The sequence below is a fragment of the Schistocerca gregaria genome, chromosome 4, assembly GCF_023897955.1.
Source record: "Schistocerca gregaria isolate iqSchGreg1 chromosome 4, iqSchGreg1.2, whole genome shotgun sequence".
NCBI lineage: Eukaryota > Metazoa > Arthropoda > Insecta > Orthoptera > Acrididae > Schistocerca > Schistocerca gregaria.
The window spans coordinates 660618984-660639680 of record NC_064923.1 but is presented as its reverse complement, the minus strand read 5'-3'; the positions used below and the strand labels follow the sequence as shown (position 1 = coordinate 660639680).

The 20697-nt window shown below is 40.1% G+C and overlaps 1 protein-coding gene across 1 annotated transcript in view; it reads right to left on the bottom strand.

The window, feature by feature from the left end:
* The window catches only part of LOC126267852 (hydrocephalus-inducing protein-like), a 54388-nt gene extending 45853 nt beyond the window's left edge, over positions 1–8535 (bottom strand). The window contains exon 1 of the mRNA XM_049973161.1: positions 8462–8535. Coding sequence (XP_049829118.1) covers positions 8462–8535 — 74 coding nt within the window. The remainder of the gene's footprint in view (positions 1–8461) is intronic.
* Positions 8536–20697: the final 12162 nt, after the last annotated feature.

Below are 20697 nucleotides of genomic sequence, written 5' to 3'. Positions count from 1 at the left end.
TGACAGTTGCATTCCAGTCCAAGCCACCGGAAATGGTCATTTGTGTGTAACATGTGCTTGTTTTTATGAATAATTGTGTGTGTTTTCTTTTATAATGAATGCTTTGGCCAAAGGCTAAGTGTGTGACAATCTTTTTGTTGTGCCTGTCTTCAACTTAACATGTCATCTTCATGGTGAGTAGCAATTTATCCTTTTCCTGAAGCTGTAGATACTCTGATCTGTAGTTTATATTGTCTGATAAACTTTAAGTCATTATTTCATATTTGATACCACTATCTCATTGCATGTAATTTTATTTCAGTGTTAATCATTTCAAACACCAGATTTGTCTTGAGCTTGGATACTCCACCAATGATAAACCAAACATTTATTAGTGACGCTTTCTGGAAAGAATCTGATGGTATTTCATAGTTTGACAGTTATTCTATTTGGTGGGTCCTCCTGGATCTGCTTGGTAACTTAATACATAGCATGTTAGCTTTCCACAAAAGTAAATGAGTCATATTCAGACTGAATCTCAAGATCAAGGAAACATCGATTTTTTTAGTGCATGCACTAGCCTGATTGTGGGTATTAGGTGGCTTTTCACATTTTTCTAGGAAAATGGTGGTTTGGTTTCCAATCACTGACTCAGAAATACAACACATAAAATGTTAAAAATATGAAAACACAATTTAGAGACATGAGAGAGTTCTTTTCTTGTTTTTCATAATATGAGTCAATGTACTACATTCCTTATTCATTACACAGTGGCCATTAAGAAAACCAGATTATTTCCATGCAAATAATTAATCTAAAGTACATAAATAATATTTTGAATAAAATCTGAAAATGCAAATCATTATAAGTGTCTTAATCACAGGACACTTCACTTGCTCAGCATTATTTATGCCAAGTCTTAAGTTTCTTCACCAGCACTTATAAGCATCCTTATCTACACAAATAATAAAAACCAGTGTGCCTGTCTGTTTGTCTGCTGTATTACGCTTCTCCAAAACTACTAGATGAATTTTCATGAGGTTTTCAAAGGTAATTGGAGCTTAGCTGATTTTATTTGATCAAAATCGGATCACTAAATGAAGAGATATAATGATTTAAAGTGTTATTTAAAACTGTCGTGTCTGTCTTTTTGAACACACTAATCTACAAAATTACTAGACAAATTTTCATGGTATTTTCACAGGAAACTTTAGCATAGCTTGGGGCGCCATATGGAATTTATTTTATCACATCAGATCACCAAAAAAATCCATACATATTATATAAATGAATATATGAATGGTCATTCAACATCATCTCCGAAACAAGAGGACCAATTTCAACCAAACCTGGCACACAAACCACATACTGTTGTTGTGACGTTCGCCGGCTTTATTTCTTCCTTAATGATCCTCGGTGTTGATGTACTGCACTGTTATACTGTGCTGAAAAATGGGGGGGGGGGGGAGGGGGTGGAAGTTCAACACTGACTACTTCAAATGATGCAGCCGACAGTTGCACACAGTTGCGTTTCATAGTTCTTTACTTTCACTGTCCACAACCCCCCCCCGCAATAATACAATACACAGTTAATATGGCCAGTTAACTATTGATTTAGTTAGTAAGTCTCATTAATAGGTTACAAGTTAACATCAACATACTGCTACAATAGTTTACTGTTGAACATCTACTAGCAGTAAAAACCTAACCACACACTTATTGGACAGACACTGTCATTGTTTTAGCACACAGCCTATTACACTCATTTCACAGTCAAGTGTATGCATTGTTGTTGATATAACCAATACAGGGTCCTAGTCTGGAACTCGGCCGTGGACTGACTTGTCTTGGGACCAAAAATTGGGCCTTTATATATTATTACAATAATAGGAACTAAAACTACACTTTGTCTGACCTTTAATTTAGAGAAAATTAAATTAAATTAACTGAATACATTGAAAAATTTTGTCTTTTTAACAGTTTCTTCTACTACAAGATTTAGCCTGAATTATTCTTTTAATTGATGAAATTAACATATATAATTAAACAAACAATACTTTGGACAAAACTAGTAATTACTTTGGAATTAATTTAGGGCTGGCTTTGCTAACATGTTTTCAAATAGAGCCAAATAAAAACTTTAAGAATCCTATTAGTTGTTCTTCCAAATGTTTATAACTAGTACAGAATTTATATTTGTTTATACGTCAACAATATAATTGAAATTACAAAACAATTACAGATTTCACCCTCTAACAAAAGTATTACCTAGGTGTTGTAACTGTGACCGGGATAGTTGTGGGGTTGAAAAGACGGAAAGTGTGGCCAACCCACAGAGAGGCCCGCGAACAACAACACAACAAGAGAGGACAGACATGACCAACAAAGTACAGAACAAACAACAACAAGATCAAACAATGGGGTCACAAGGAAATCTAACAAATAAGTCCACTTGTAAACAGAAGAAGTAAGTAAGCGCTCTAACAAGACGCGATGCGTCAACAGACTTACGCGAGATTAGACTGGCTGGCTGAGCAGGAGGCAGGCACTTAAGTACACTATCGGGGTGCTGCTATTGGCTGCTGGAACCACGAGTTCCACTGTGGAGCCCTCACACTAAAAGCGGGCCAGGAGGCACGTGCCACCACAGCTTACGGCTTAAGGGTGGAGAGACCTCTAGGGGTCTTCAATGTCCATGACGTCTGGGAAGGATTCAAATTCCGCGACACATGGTACCATACTAGGAATAGTCTACATAAATTAGAAAACCAATTACATACAGTAAACTAAGCAGAATATTTGATCTGGTGTTATATTCTTTAAAACTGAGGATCAACTTTTTTCTTTTATGAAAATGCACATTACACTCACGTAAATTAATAGTAATTAATTAAAAGTGAAAAAAAGGGATTTAAGGAGGCAGATGGCAAAACAAGAGGGGAAGTAAAAATATCCCAGCTTACTTAATCACATCACGCCCTCACTGGATTGACCAGATAGATATTGCAAATAGCTAACTGGGCAATTCAGTGGCCACAAGTGACCCCAGAGTGTGGATTAAAAATCTACACACAAAAAACTATTACATACGAAATCTTATCAAAACTACAGTACATATGTTTGTTCAAATTTATACTTATATGAACTGCCCATGTGATAATCCCCAAACAAATTATTTATGTACAGTGTATTGTACAATTGTACACAATATCCACAAGTTGTACTTTTCATAAAATTTAGGCATCTTCATCATAAGTGATGTCCTTTTTGGATAAACAAAGATTAATTTCTAAGATACATATCACTTTATACAAGTCCTGCCTTGCTTAAAAGAATAAATGATCATGAGTTGCAAAAGTTAAATTGTACTGCTCCTTGCAGTTCATTTTCAAACAGAAAATTTCACTTTTTCCATATTTAGTATATTGCCCAAGCACTTTCACTCTTTTAATGTGCTTTAATGCTTTTTCTCACCAAGTTGTCAATGCCTTCAACAATAGTTTTCATATATACCATTGAATGTACCTGCAAAATTATATCACTGTACAGCACATAGCTCAGGATATATTAAGTCACAAACACTGAGATGTCTGAAAAACTGACACATCATAATTATGTACAGCACTGCACACTTGGCACATCATCGTTTTACTAGTTTCCACCTTTGTCGAGTTTCTACCTTCTGTGGTACCCTAGGCAATTTTTGATTTAGATTGTGCTCCAAGAAATTTGCCTTTGGCCACAGCCTAATAGAAATAGAAAACAAAAATCATCAATGGCACAAACACCAGCTATGAAGCCTGCATAGAGTGTTTCTATGATATTGTTCAAATTAATAAATTCCAGCTAAGGTGGTTAAGTGCCTGAGCTTGTGATCTTTCACTAGTGCACCCCAATCCATTTATAGCTGTATTTTTTGGCACTTATTAGGAGTGCCACAAGGTGGTCTGCTGATGAGCTCATTGCAGCTTACTTATGATATTTTGAGTTACACAATGCATTTGTATTTGCATTTTTTGGGCACTTTTGAGGAGCACCACAAGGTGGTCTGCTCTTACAGAGTTAACAACTGAGCACATTCTAGCTTACTGTTGACATTTTGAGTTATACAAAGGTCTGTAATTTACAACACTTATTCTTATATATAAATTCCTCTGGATGTGGAGTTTGTCGCCAACTGTGCAAGTCATTCAGAATCAACCATTTTGTGTGCAAGGGATAAATATCATCTGTAAATGATACATCCTCTCCAACTGAAGTGTTTTTCTTGGAAGTTCTCAATATCTATTTATGCAAGTGTTTTTATTTCTGTTTTTGAAACTTTACATCAAGGACAAAACTGTATTATTCAGGTATCATTTCTAGTTTATACAAACTTTCATTGGCCACGTTTTGACCTCTGTTGCTAGTTACATGTTTTTCCAGAGAAAATGGTAAATTAACTTATACATTTTTGATTACCCTGTACTTCACTTTTAAACTGCTATCACAATGGAAACACAACCACTTAAAATAAATATCTATTATAAGACTTGTAGTCAGCCGCAATGTCATCCTCAGTCCACAGGTGTCACTGAATGTGGATATGGAGGAGCATGTGGTCAGCACACTGCTCTCCCAGCTGTATGTCAGTTTATGAGACCGGAGCCACTACTTCTCAATCAAGTAGCTCCTCAGTTTGCCTCACAAGGGCTGAGTGCACCCCACTTGCCAACAGCACTTAGCAGACGGGATGGTCACACATCCCATGGCTATCCCAGCCCAACAGCTTAACTTCAGTGATCTGACAGGAACTGGTGTTACCACTGCAGCAAGGCCATTGTAACATGGGCAAATTTTACCTTTGGTTTCTGTTCCACTTAACCTAAAATGCCTTTGTGCTTCTAGTTTTAATGCTACAACAAGCTCTGCCAATTACTTAATTATTTGCATGTTCCATGAATCTTATTTGTGACCAACTGCTATGATGTGCAACAAGCCATTATTAAAACACAAAAATACAGCAACAAGTAGACCAGTTACATATTTGTCTAAACTTGTAACTTTTTCGTCCTGTTTATGAGTAACAAACTAAAACACACACACACACACACACTTCTTTGCAAGAATGTGGTGGAATAAATGGCCTAGTGCTATTTGCTCTACTGACAATTCCAAACAATCTGCCATCCTGATGCTCTTGGTGCCACTATTTCCTGATTATGCCTTGTACGCTTGCCTTACTTGGAAGGTTTTTGATGCAGTGGACCTGTTTTCCAGTGCCATCAATTCTTGCTGTGTGACTTCGTCGTCTTCTGGAAAGGGTTGAGAGCTGGAAGAAAGCTTTGTAGAATTCAAGTTACAAAATAACATAACCACTGTTTAAATAACTCTTCTGTATTTTGTTGCTATAGTTTGATGATTACAACATTGGATGAATAGAACTCTTATTAATCAGAATGTGATCTTCAAAGAGAGTGAGTCCTGGGACAAAACAGATTACAATATCAGAACAGTAAAGAATGACATTTCTCTTAAGCCTCTATCATCCGTTTTCCAGGCACTGGCACTGTTGGCAGCACCTCTTGTTCTCTGCCTTCCAAAATATTGCCAAGTCACAGTGCCAAAGTACAAGCAACACCACCACAGTAGGTGGGGACACTCAATTGCACTTTACCAGTGTCCTGGGCCCATGATGCTATCATCATCTCTGCACATATATGTCAAATCAAAATGCACACAGTGGGAAGTTCTCTGCTTACAGGCTATGTTCTTTCCTCCCAGGTAGCCATAGGAAATGTGATGCTGAGTTGCAAGGTTTATGGCAAAAATATCATTTTGTTACCCATAAAAGTAAGGAGTCCTGTGCAGAAGAAATGATCAGGGACATGATCATTCAGGGTATTCGTGCACAAGGCACTTCAACTCAAAGACCCATCATTAGACAAGGTTTTGGACTTAGCACAAAGCTTCAAAGAGACCTGAGCAGCAGGCAAGAAACTGTAGAAGTGGATCAACATAGCAGCCATTAATGTAAACACATCTGAGCCAACAGCCAAGGGCCACACTAGTGGCGATTTGGACGTAGCAACAGTACTGGCAGGATTCCATCAAGCCAGACAGCCTCCTGTCCAACAGATGGATGTTAATCAGGTAACCACAACAAACCATCATGACACCTCCAATACGCTTTTTGTAAAAGTGAAAATTGCAGAGGACCCAGTTCAATTACAAGTAGCCATCAGCACAGCCATGAGCATACTGAATTATGGCACCTATTTGAGACTTGCAGTTCCTCCCTTGCAAAAAACAAAAAGACATCTAATGGCATATAATAAACATACCATCCCATTATGTGGCAAGTCGAACTGCCAACAAAATATCATAATCTCTCTCGCCACATTACCTTCTTAGCCATTAACAGTGACTCCCCTGAGAACTTGACTTTCCAGAAATTTGGATTTTCAGTAATGTGAAAGCCATCAGGGAAGATCTGCCTGTGCGGCAGATTTTAAGGTAACGGTGAACACCCAGTGACAGACTGTGACATATTATATTCTGATGCCAGAAGAATTACTGTCAAAATTACAAAGGTGGGAACTTCTTCTCTAAAATAAACCTAGCAGATGGATACCTCCACCTTCCCCTTGATGCAAAATCTCAGCAGTTTCTTATGCTTAACATGCTGCATGGGCTTTATAGTTTGAAATGCTTCATATTTGGTATAGCAGGAGCTCCTGTAATTTTTCAACAGTTTTTGGAACAATTAGTACTCAAAGTGGATGGATGCATTAACTATTTAGATGACATCAGTATAACAAGGTGAACCACAGAGGAACACCTTCACAATCTGAAATCTTTATTCAGCATCTTAAGGGAGGCTGGCCTAAAATGCAGAAAAGAAAATTTTTGTTTATTCCATGCTGGGACTCAGTACCTTCGCCACATCATTTCCAGCTCAGGCATTTGTCCTCTGCATAAACACAATCAAGCTTCCCTCCTGAACAACGCTTAAGCAACTCCACTTCTTTCTAGGGAAGATATCATATTACTGAAAGTTCTTACCTGCAGCAGCAAAAGAAATTGCCCCATTGTCCCAGTTATGCAAAAAAGGGGTGCCTTTCCAGTGGACACCAGATTGAAACCCCAGATGTTGATGGCCCCATGCATCACTTGTTTTGATCCTACAAAGTAGACATTTATTGTAATGGATGCATCTGATACATGCCCTGTAATTGTCCTGGCACACAGGGAGGCAAGATGGCTTGGAGCACCCTACGGCCTATGCATCAAAACATTGACTGACACCCAATGCAGGTACTCCCAAATAGAAAAAGAAGAACTGGCCATCACCTTTGCATTAAAGATATTCCACATTTTTGTTTATGGCACAAAGTTTCACCTCGTCACAGACCATAAACCACTGATCTCCTTATTCAATGCGTTTGCAGTAGGAGATTCACTACCGCAACATGACTGAGCACACCAATGCTGATGCCCTCTCGCGTTTCACGGGAACCCAAACCAGAGTACGACAAAGAATATATTCTGAGTTTTCACAACAACGAAGATGCAGAAGCCACTGTAGATTCTTTTCCCATTACCAGCTCCCATGTTGCAGATGCAAGCAGTAACGACAAGGTACTCCAACACGTCTGGAGTCACATACTTCATGGATGGCCCAAACAACAACCACCCAAGGTTCCTTAATGTCCACCAACAGCTAATGTTGATCGACAAGGTAATGCTACTTGTTTCCAATGAGGAACACCCACAAGTAGTCACTCCTTATTCTTTACGTCAGCATGTCCTGCAACTATTGCACCAAGGTGGTGTTATCTAGAAAGTAAACTCCTGGCTTCCATGTTCACCTACTGCACCAAGCACAGGCAAGAACCAGGAGACTGTACAACTCACAGCAGGCAGCCCCACGACATTAATTTGCCTCTTGAACACTATGTGCTCACCCTTTGGAGCAGGAACACATTGATGTTGCTGAGCCAGTGTTTAGTGCCATGTTCTTGATAGTGGCTGATGCTTACTCTTGATTTCCGTACATTTTCCGATGCAACGCCACATCAACCACCAACACTATCACAGCCTTAGAAAAAACTGAAGGTCCGCCAGAAGTGTTCCTAATGTACGTAGGTCCACAATTCTGTAGTGAGGAATTTTGTGGTTTCTGGAGAAGCTGAGAGGATGGTCCATACGTTCAAAACTCAGATGAATACATACCAGGATTACTCCACCGATGCATCACTAACATCAGAGTCAAAAGTCCTGAGGAACTTATCCACAGACTACAGCTCCAGATCCTCTTGAGCCTGGTCACGCCGATGGCACAGCTGGCACCAGCACTGCCTGCTCCCAAGTTCCATACCAGGACCTTGGTGTTGCCAAAAGGATTTGGCTGGCAACCAGCCTGGATTCACTCAATCATCCAGCACCGGGGCCAGAAGCTCTCCAGGGTGCAGCTTCTGGATCAGGAGATTCTGCGACATACCAATCAACTTTGTCCCCAATTAGTTTCCTAACAGTTTTTTCCATCCTCCTCTCCACAACACCATTACCAGTCATCTAGTCCCCATCCTACTCCTAGCCACCCAGCCAGTTTAACACCACATGCCTTTTTCCCACAGCCAGATGACCCAACACCACACCCCGGCAAGAGCGACTTACCCCTGAAGTCACCCAGCCCCAGAGGTTGCCCTTCACAGACTATGAGATGTCGCCTGGTCACCAACCACAATTAATTCTGGATGAAGATTAAGACATACCGCTGTTTCCTCCTTCTCCACCTGCTCCACTGCTGAGGTCCACACCATATAACCTTCGCCTCCAGCCAGAGCATCTTTGTCCAAATGCTCCAGTGCCCTGAGTCACCAATGCCACTGAAGACTCAGAGGAGGACCCCTTGGATGTGGAGTACATTCGCAGCAGATGCTTCCCTACGCGTGACCAAGAAATGCATCATTGGCCGCACTTCATCATGCATGTCCCGCTGTCTAACATTCGCAGGCCACCTTCGCATGCTTCAAACCACAGTGATGGGCCACGCATATCACTGCAATTGGCTGCCCAGAATATACAGCGATCCCAGCTATGGCTCCGTTAACTATTGAGCCTTATTTAACACCTATGCCAGTTCCTACTGTGCTATTTCCTACTCCACAACTAGGAAATGCTATGCTGTGGTGGGTCTGCTGTTCAATGTTGACTTGGCTGCACTCTGGGCTGTGAATCAGAATGCTATACTGAAACTCTGAAACTCGGACTTCAGCATTTACTAGGCTTAATATGTCAAACGGACTTGTGATTTCCGCTGGAATTCTGCAGTTCACATACACCATCAATTTATATAATTTTCCATAAAGTTTTCATCAACAACTTGATACTTTGTAATGGAATTATTGTATTAGTGTTGTGTCAATAAACTTTAGAAAAGTCATATATTTATTGTGTTATTGCTGGTTATAACACTCACATAACAGTACATTTGATATGATGAGTGATGGTGAGTAATTAACCTGCTGTAAGTCAGCCCTCATGTGTCTGGCCCTTCAGGAAACCATAGCTCCCCTCCCAAGGTGTCCCAATGCATGATGTTTCAGCATGTGCAGTCTCACAGTTGAGCAGTGCACACAGAGGGAAATGGGCAGGAGCGTGCATCTATGCATCACACTATTGAATTAGCTACACATTATACAAAGTATACATTATGTAACAAATAGTTTGGAAGTATGGATTGAAGATTTTATAAGCATTGTATTCATTATTACTGACCGAGTGAGACGGTGCAGTGGTTAGCACACTCAACACACACACAGGAGGACGACAGTTCAAAACTGTGTCAGGCCTTCCAGTTTAAGGTTTCCATGACTTTCCTACAACACTTCACACAAATGCCATCATGGTTACTTTGAAAGGGGACAGCCAATTTCCCACCCCATCCCTGACAACCCAAGCTTGTGCTCCATCTCTAATAACCTCAAATGTCCAAAAGACGCTCAATCCAATCTTTCTTCTTTCCTTTTTTCATTATTGTTAATCATATCATGTAGCACATATCTACATCTACGTCCATACTCTGCAAACCACAATGAAATGAATGACAGAGGGTATGTCCCATAGTACCAGTTATTAGGATTTCTTCCCATTCCATTCATGTATGGAGTGCAGGGAGAATGATTAACTGAATGCTTCTGTGCATGCTGTAATTACTGTAATTACTGTAATCTTGTCCTCACAATCCATATGTGTACATATGGTATTGAAGGATATTCCCAGAGACATCATTTAAAAATCTGCTTCTTCAAATTTGTTATAACACTTTCTCAGACAGTTTAAATCTATCTTCAAGAGCCTGCCAGTTCAGTTTCTTCAGCATCACTTAGAACACACTCCCAAGAATCAAACAAACCTTAAACATTCATGCTCCCATGGATCAAACAAACCTGTAACCATTCGTATTGCTCTTCGCTGTATATATTCAACATCTGCCAATAATAGAATTTTCACAAATACAATAAAATATAAAAGTAATTATTTATTATTTTTCCCCCATTCATGTAATATTGTTGCAGAAAAAGCTGAACAGCACCACAGTGTAGTGGTTATGATACAAAACTGTTGCATGGAGGGTCCTGAGTTCAAAACTCGCTTGGACTGTACAATTTTAATTTCTATATTCAGTTCAGGTACTTTCTAGAAGTATCCGAAAATTTCAAGAATCATTGTACTGGAATGTTCTGTAAGCTGTATATATACTATATGTGTTATGGCTGGAGGCACGTTGCTCTTGTATGTGCAAATGCCGAATAAACCTTATTTAAGTGAAGTTAATGTTTGTCATTCATCTAATTACACCTTCTTCTATGTGACACTATTCTGGTGGAGGAGCTGTGTATTAAAACGTGTAATAGTGGCTCCCATCAAGCAATGACAGAGCTGCCATTTACATCGTGAGAAACCCAAGTTCGAGCCATATACAACAGGTTGCAATCTACGAGAGACAGAAGAAGAAGAAGAAGAAGAAGAAGACATTACAATGATAGCAACTGTGTGCCACTACAAGAGACATCCTTCTGGATTTTCTGGTGACGATGAGCACGATCCAAACAAGTGGCTGAAGGTATATGAGCGTATAGCCAAATTCACACAAATGGGATGATACTGTGTGTTTGGCTAACGTATTTTTCTACTTGGAAGGCTCTGCCAAGCAATGGTATGAGAACAATGTGGAGAAGTTCACAAGCTGGGAAGTATTCCAGGCAGAACTGCACAAGTCTTTCGGCGACACACAACAACAGAAGTGCCAGGCTGAAAATCAATTAAAGTGCTGGGCACAGTGACGAGGAGAAACTACAGCATCCTACATTCAACATATTTTGGAGCTGTGTAAAATAGTGGATCGTAGAATGAAGGAGGAAGGTAAGGTTGCACATCTTATGAAGGGTGTTGCTGAGGACATGTATGACGACCTACTCCTGAAGGAGTTTTAGACAGCAGATGACTTCATAAAATGGTGCCAGTATATCGAGGCATTGCATAAAAAAAGAATTACATGCAAGAAGTTTGAACAACTTCCAAATGTCGTATCGAAGTCTGTGATGGAGGAAGAAACTGATTTCACAAGAGTTCTTCATCAGATAGTGAGAGAGGAAGTTCAGAAGGCACTTGCATTGCATGGGAAACAAAAAACCGAGGCACTTCAAGAGGTCATAAGGGAGGAAGTGGAACAAACACTGAACCCAATCTCTCGTCCTTCATTTCCCTTTAAAATGGCGAAAAAGTTGAGACCCAGGTGGAGTTATGTTCCTATAATGCCACATGAGGAACCTGTTTGGGCACCAAGGAAGACTGACATCTGGAGGACCCAGGATAACCAACCAGTATGTTTCCACTGCAGATGAACAGGACATGTGGTACACTATTGTCGAGAAAGGTGGCAGATGTTTGATGATGCCTGCACCAGAAGATAGCAGACCAATCTTAGTCAACACCAACTTCGGGACGATGAAGATAAACAAGAAGCTGTGGGTGCAGGACGACGTATGTCACCATCGCCGTAAGCCAGCCACTGGAGACGACGCTCCCCCACACACCGATCAAGGTCTCCATTACCGTATAGAAGCTCCAGCTGATCACCTAGCTGCCACAGCATGGAAGACTAAGGGGTGCGACCTTCCTTGGAGGTGAGGCCGTGAGGCCGCCGAAGAGAAAAATCCTCCGCCATCGATCACTACAAAAAGGATAGGAAACTATGTCGATACTCTCATGGACGGCTGCAGACCAACCAGTCCAAGCTCTTGTGGACTCTGGAGCATCATATTCCATCATTTCGGAGAAGTACCATCATCAATTGCAGAAAACCATATTCGTCAACAACAAAATATCTCTGCTGAAGGTGGCTAATGGGAAGTATGTAAACCTACAGGAAGATGTGTCATTCGTGTGGATATAAGTGGCCATAACAGCCCTTAGATTTCATCATCTACAAGAGTGTAGTCATGATGCCATTCTCGGATGGGACTTTTAGAAAGCTTCTCAGGCAATTATAGATTGTGGTCGCTCGAAGATTATGCTAGATGAGATAACATACTGTGGTCAGGAAGATGCGTACCTGAGTGTGTGGAGACTACGTGTGCTGGATGAAGTGATCATTCTTGCTGTCAGCACTAGAAAGGTAACTGTCACGTGTCGTGCCATGCATCAACCCAGGGATATTGTAATGGAAGTAAGAGGAGCATACCACCGAAGAATAACTTGGTCACCCCAGCCTCTGACGTCTCGTTTATGAATGGATTTGGTGAATTGTGGATAGTTAACTGTCACCGAGAAGCACATCCTTCCAAGATGTGTGTGCATAGCAAATGCTGAAGAAAAGCTGAGCTTCATAGAAACCTCCCATGTTGAGTCTGTGGGCAAAACTAGCGCTACCACTCCAAGACAATATCTTCTAGCTCAGCTATAACCAGATCTCACTAAGGAACAACAGAAGAAGCTACTTGCCACTCTTCAATAGTTGTCTGAACGCTTCAATCCACAGGTGAAAAGCAAATTAGACAAATCAATGGTGAGGCGCTGGATTAGCACTGGAGACCATCAATCAATAAGCCAGGGAGCATACCGTGTGTCAAATTATTCATGACAAGGTAGAGAAAATGATGAATGACATCATTCAACCCTGCAGAGCCCATGGTAATCACCAGTGGTTCTCATCAGGAAGAACGATGGTAGTTGGAGCTTTTGTATTGATTACAGGAAGCTCAATAAGATAACTAAAAAGGTCGTTTACCCTCTTCCACGAATTGACAATACCCTAGATTGTCTGAAGGGGGCTAAGTTTTTCTCAACTATGGACATGAACTCGGGATGCTGGCAAATCAAAGTAGATGAGCCGTAATGGTGAGAAAACTGCATTCATCACCCCAGATGGCCTGTATGAGTTTAAGGTGATGCTGTTTGCTTTGTGTAATGTACCAGCAAATTTTGAATGGATGATGAATTATCTTCTAAGTAACCTGAAGTGAACAGTGTGTCTTTGTTATTTAGATGACATTATAGTGTTCTCAGAAACATTTGATGAACACATAAAAAGACTGACGGCCATTCTTAAGTCTTAATCAAAATACTTGGACACCATGTGTCAAACGAAGATGTGCGACCAGACCCTAAAAAAGTGAGATCTATAATGGAATTTTCTATTCCTTAAAGTATTAGAGATGTGAGGATCTTCCTCAGATTACGTTCTTATTACCATCGTTTTATCAAATACTTTTGTATCAAAGCCAGGCCACTCCAAGAGTTGTTAAAAGCTGATGCTAAATTTATCTGGGGCCGTGCTCAATAAGATTCTTTCGATGTGCTGCGAAAAGCTCTGACAGCTGACCCTGTACTTGGTCTGTATGATGAGAGAGCACCTACATAACTACACAGAGATGCCACTGGGCATGGGATCAGTGCTGTTCTGGTGCAAATTTCAGATAGAAAAGAGAAGCTTATAGCATATGCTTCTAGGGCACTCACAAAAGCCGAGAGAAACTACTCAACAACAGAAAGAGAATGTCTTGCTGTTATCTGGGCCATGTGCAAATTTCAACAATATCTCTATGGAAGGCCATTCACAGTTGTTACAGACCATCATTCACTTTGTTGGTTGACATGACTTAAGGATCCAACAGGATGACTCGCCAGGTGGGCACTACGTCTTCAAGAGTGTGACATAACCATAGCGTACAAATTGGAAGAAAACACAAAGATGCCGACTGTCTCTTAAGAAACTCTGTGCAAGACCATCAAGACTTTGATGAAGATAGTGACTATCTCGTTGCACTCCAGGATCTCTCTGGCGAGCAAAAGACAAGACACCAAGACTTCTCAAATTACGCATGCCTTAAATTGGTCAGAGGATGTGAAAGGACAATTTAAGGTAGTTAATGGATTACTTTGCAAGAAGAACTTAGATCCATTTGGGGAAAGAGGTGGCTACCAGTGATTCCTAAACACATGCACTTAGATGTTCTACAGAAATTCCATGACACACCTGAGGCCAGACATTTAGGATTTAATAAGACCTACAATAGAATCCGAAAGAGATTTTTTTGGACAGGTTTATTTAGGAGTGTCCATCACTATTTGTCACACTGTAGAGAGTACCAGAGGAGAAAGGCAGTTCCTCAGAAACCACTTGGCTGACTCATACCAATTCCACTAGCCGAAACACTTTTCCAGTTTGTTGGGATTGACCTCGGATGATTTCCGACGTCTGCTAGTGGCAATAGATTGATTATTGTTTGCACTGATTATCTGACACACTATAGCCACTACAAAAGCCGTGAAAACAGCTGAAGCATCCGAGGTAGCTGAATTCATCGTGGAAGACATTCTATTAAAACAAGGTGTCCCAAGGTCATTAATTACAGATTGAGAGAAAGTTTCAACCGAATCTTGTAACAGAGATAAACCGTTGGTGCAACATTACTCATCACATGACAACTGCCTTCCATCCACAAACTAACGGGCTTAGTGAACACGTTAATAAGACCTTGGCTGACATACCATCAATGTCTGTCAACGTCGAGCAGAGCAACTGGGATGAGGAGCTACCTTTCATGACATTTGCCTGCAACATCGCCAAACAAGACACCACAGGATTTATGCCATTTTTCCTAGAGCATAGGTGTGAGGCGACTACAATGATGGATACTGTATGTCAGTTACATCCTGATGACGTGGACGACAACTACATCAGCCAGGCGTTAACCAGAGCTGAGGAAGCTCAACAGTTAGCTCGGCTCCACACACTGCAGACTCAAGAAAACAATCACCGAAGGTATGAAGCAAGCCACCGCCCTGTTGTCTACCAGCCTGGTGACCCTGTCTGGATCTTCACTCCTGTTTGGAAGATTGGTCTCTCTGAGAAGCTCCTCAGGCGCTACTTTGGACCTTATAAGCTAGTAAGAGAGTTCTCTGACGTTACTTATGAAGTTGAAGGTTTGGACCCCTAAACAAGATAACGAAAAATCAGAGATACAGTCCACGCCTTTCAAATGAAGCCCAACAAAGATCCTGCCACCCAGGGTAAATTTGAAGCTCCTGTGACAGGCAACAAGTGGAAAGGTGATGCGAGGGCGAGCATCAGTCATCGGAGTCGGAGTATGCAGGACCAATGACTCGTTCCTGGAGAAGCAAGACATAACACCAAGACACTGTTCACTTATGCATGGAGCAATGTTGCAGAAGAGGCTGAGTAGTACTATGGTGTAATGGTTATGATAATAAACTGTTGCCTCGAGGGTCATGGGTTGAAAAGTCACCTGGACTGTACAATTTTAATTTCTATATTAAGTTCGAGTACATTCTAGAAGAATTCACAAATGTCAAGAATCATTGCACTGCAATGTTCTGTAGCTGTATATGTACTATATGGGTTCTGGCCGTAGGCAGTTCACTCCGCACTCTTGCATGTGCAAGTGGCTGAAGAAACCTTCGTTAAGTGAAGTTAGTGTTCGTCATTCATCTAATTACACCTTCTTCTAAGTGACAATATTTTTCAAATCAATATGTTTATCATGTATTACACACTTTCTAAAGTAGCATATGTACTTCCTCAGGACTCAAGCTATCTCCACAGCAAACTTCATCAAAAATGGTTCTGCAGGTTGGTCATGAAAAAGTAAAGCATAGAGTTACTTTCGCATTTATAACATTGTTATGGATAAAAGTTTCATTTATGATATCTTTTCTTCCTGTGGTCTGATTTTGCTGAATTAAAGGCTATATTCTGCCTGAAGCTATGCCCAAGTTATCTGCAAAAAACCCGTGAAAAAGATTAGTGTATTCAGACAAACAGACAGGCATGACAGTTTTACAGATTTATTATTAGTATAGATCATTTTCTCCCAACATATTTCAAGGTTTTCACCAAAACTCTTTTCCATAATGGTGGGTTTCAAGGTTAGGTTATTACTATTTAATTAGTCTCTGCAGAATTGCCATTATTATTATTATTATTATTATTATTATTATATTTTAAAATTCAAATAACCATGTAATTCCTTTGTTCCACACGAGATCTGTTAGAAAAATACATGACCTATCATGGGGGAAAAAAACTGGCTTATCTGGAGCACTAGACACCTAGTCACCCTCAAAGTAGTTCCCTTGGGATTCCATATAAATCTCCCAGTGATGTCGCCACTGTTGAAAGCGTACCAAAAAGTCTCGTTCAGAATGGAGTTTAGCTCGGCTGTTGTTGCTGCCCTAATGTCCTCTCTTCTCTAAAATCGTGTTCCTTTTAAATGGCCTTTTGAGTTTGGAGAATAGCCAGAAGTTGTAAGAGGCTATATATGGAGAGTACGGGGCCTGTTGTAGCACAAGAACCTCGTTTTTCACCAAACAACGTCTGAATCAAGTGTGAGAAATGTACTGGAGCACTGTCATGATGGAGATATTAATTTCCTGTTGACTGCAGGTCCAGTACCTTGTGCCACACAGCATCATGTGGGCAATGGAGGACATCCCTGTAGTCCTATTTCATGATTTTTAATCCTGCATGCAGAGCACACTGATCATGTACCACACTGCCGGAAGCAAAGAGCATAGAGTCCAGCATGTCCCGTGAGACATCAACACGAAGTTGCTTTTGCTGCACTGTCAACAGCTTAGACATAAATTTTGTTGACACTCTATCCCTGGCAAAATCTTCGGTCACAATGGAATGTGTCAAAAAAGTGCTGTTGCCCATCTCTTCCACAGTTTCACTAACAGTCACACGACAGTTCCACATCACCGAAGATTTCACTTTGGCAATGACCTGGTCATTTTGGCATATTGATGGTGGACCAGAGCATGGCGCACTCTGCACCAACTGTACAGGCATCTTTAAACTGGCTGTACCGCTTCTTAATATGACGCCCATAGTGTCATCACCAAAAGCTCTTCCAAATGGTTTCCAATAGCTGTCAGCCAGTTTCCGGCAAAATTTCATTCAGTTGTGCCATCCAGTCATTCTGTCATTTATCTTTGCAATGAAAAACAGACATTAGCACTACACCCCACCTTCCTCAAGTGCTGCTTACCACTAACAGATGCTATTGACAAGCAGGAGAATATCCAGACATGCACACCAAAGTTGAAAGTCAGCTCATGCAAGTCCACTAGTTTCAAATCTGGAAAGTGTTCGTAAAAATATAGTAAGGTCAGATACTTTTCTAACAGGTATTGTATGTGTAACATTGGGAATTTATCACATTCTATCCTCAACAAATTAGTATTTACTGTGAATGCCTGATTTCCAGTTATGTAACAACATTAGGAAAGCATCTGATTTCACTACAATGAAAATTTAGTATGTCAGCTTCTTTGTGCTCTAACAATACAAAACTAACAACAATACCATCATGCCACTAAGGGACATTTACATGACAGTCAGGCCTTTGACTTTCAACAATAGCCTATTTCTGTCCTTGTGGCAAATGCATTAAAATGTCGGCTGTGAATGAAAATCATTACTGTTCACATTAAAATGAATAACTGGTTGAAGAGTGGGTGAAACAGGATTTAACAAAATTGCAAGTTAGTGTTGTGCGAACTGGTCATTCAGCTTCTAGTGATGTGTGTTTGAGTCTGACAAAAGTGAACTAAACATCCCATCCAAGTAAACAAATCTGCTTTTTTTCCCCTTTTTTTTACACAAAATATTAAAGAGTGGAGAAATGATTAGTAGTTAACTTTTGTATCCACTGCAAACAGTGGCTGAGAATGCATTTTATTGTGTTAGCTACAGGATTCCTAAAACTGCAAAGCCTCATTCAGTACCTGAAGATTTAGTGTGGCCATGTATAAGTGACATAGTGCAGTGTGTGCTTGGAGAATATTTCACAAGAAATGTCAGTATAGTACCATTGTCCAACAATATGATCAACTACCAGATTAAAGACATGTCAAATTATGTTGAAAATGAAATTTTGGAAATAATGTGTGCCAGTTCTTTTGCAATTCAACTTGAGAAATCAACTGATGTTGCCAATTTACCCATTTTGTTATTTTTTGTCCATTAATATTAATGGGGAATCTGTAGAAAAGGATCTAAAGGATCTACTATCCCATAAACCCTGAAAAGATTGAACTACGAAAGGAGATATATTTAAATAACCAGCAGATTCTTTTGTGAAAATTTAATAGACTGGACACACTATGTAGGCATTTTTTAAGATGGTGCAAAATGTATAACAGAGTATTACACTTGGCTTGTTGCCAAAGTGAAATCAGCAGCATCGAATTCTCCTTGGACACATTATTGCACTCATAGGCAGACTATTGTTTCTAAATGCATTCCCAATGAATTAAGATCTGTGTTGGATGATGCAATGAAAATAATTAACTTTTTTAAGTCTCACCCTACAAATTAGCCAATGGCCTTACTGCTGTGGTAACACCGGTTCCCATCAGATCAGCGATGTTAAAGTGCTGTCTGGCTGGGCTAGCACTTGGATGGGTGACCATCTGGTCTGCCGAGCGTTGTTGGCAAGTGGGGTGCACTCAGCCCTTGTGAGGCAAACTGAGGCGGTACTTGATTATTGAGAAGTAGCGGCTCTGGTCTCGGAAACTGACATACGGCCGGGAGAACAGTGTGCTGACCACATGCCGCATCCAGTGACACCTGTGGGCTGAGGATGGCAAGGCAGCCGGTCGGTACCGTTGGGCCATCATGGCCTGTTCAGGAGGAGTTTAGTTTTAGTTTTTCACCCTACAAATTCCAGGGTTTTTGCAGTGCTTTATGAGGAATTGAAAGCATTTATAAGTGTTTATTGTCTCGTGCTGAATTTAGGTGGCTACATCAAGTAGAACTATTTCCAGACTGTATGAGCTTAAAGACAAAGTTTATGTTTTTCCCACCAGCTATACCTTTCACAAATCAATGTGCATGGAAGGTGAAATCTGGCTTCAGACAAAATTATCTCTTTGGGGATCAAATATAAACATTCGTGTTGTTCAAGATCATATCAAATCATTCACTGAAACACTTTCTTTTTAGAAAACATGTTTCAATAGGAATAAAACTGAGTGCTTTGATTCCCTCCATGACTTCCTGGTGTTAAATATATCTTTATTTGGGCCTAAATGTCAAGAACATGCTTAAATAATACTTGCAGGGACTAGGAAAAACCAGAGAATATTTCCCTACTACTTCCAATAATAACAATTGGATTCACTATCCCTTCCTTCAAAGAATCAACAATTTTAGAATCTATCTAAAGCATAAATGAAAAAGAGCAACTTCTTGAAAGTTCCACTGATAGTCAGTTAAAGATAAATTATAAATCTTCATCATTAATTATTTTTTGGTTAAATTTGAAGGAGTTCCCAGTGTTAGTGAACAAAGCCATAATGACTTCATTACCCTTTTCAGCCACATATTCGTGTGAAAATTCATTTTCTTTATGTCTGGTTTGACAATAAATACAGAAGCAGACTTTATGTCGAAAGTGATTCGAGATTTTATTTAACTTCTGCTACTCCTGACTTCAAAGCTCTGTACCATGATAATCAGGCCAACCTTCTCACTGAATTCCAAGGAAGAGGTGAGTAATTACAATGAAAATTTGTATTTATTTATTACAACTAGGTCTCACATTGTGAAAGTTCATGTTGCATAACTTTAGGTTTTAACCATTACTTAAGGGTTAAGTGAATTTGAGGTTATTAAACCCTTTTGCTTGAAATTATTTTATGCATGTCTGCTGTACGTATATTTTCAAGTCAGAGGTTCACCCAACTCAGATGATTGTGGAAGGAATCCAAGATTCCAAGAAGAAGGAATTTGCAGTGGGGTACCCTCTAGGGGAAGCCTCAGAATGGGAACAGTAAATACTGAGAATTTTTCCTCTCGGGAAGACTTTCAAAAGAAATTTAAAGAGAAGTACCCAGCCTTTTTGTTTGAAGTAAAATCATATCATTTCAATGTATTGCCATTCAGACTTAATATCTCTGTGTCCGTATTTATACGTGTGTTAAATGAAGCACTAGGGAGAGACTTGTTGAAGGATCTGATAATATATGTAGACGATATCCTAATAATATCAGCTACTTGGGAGAAAGATTGTCTAACTTTCTGCAAGGTTCTGAAAAAATTTAAAGAGAAAGGTATTACGGTGTCAAAGACATTTTTTGCATGCCAAGAGCTTAAGTTCTTAGGTCATATTATAGGGGTAAAGGGAATTAGACCGGACCCTC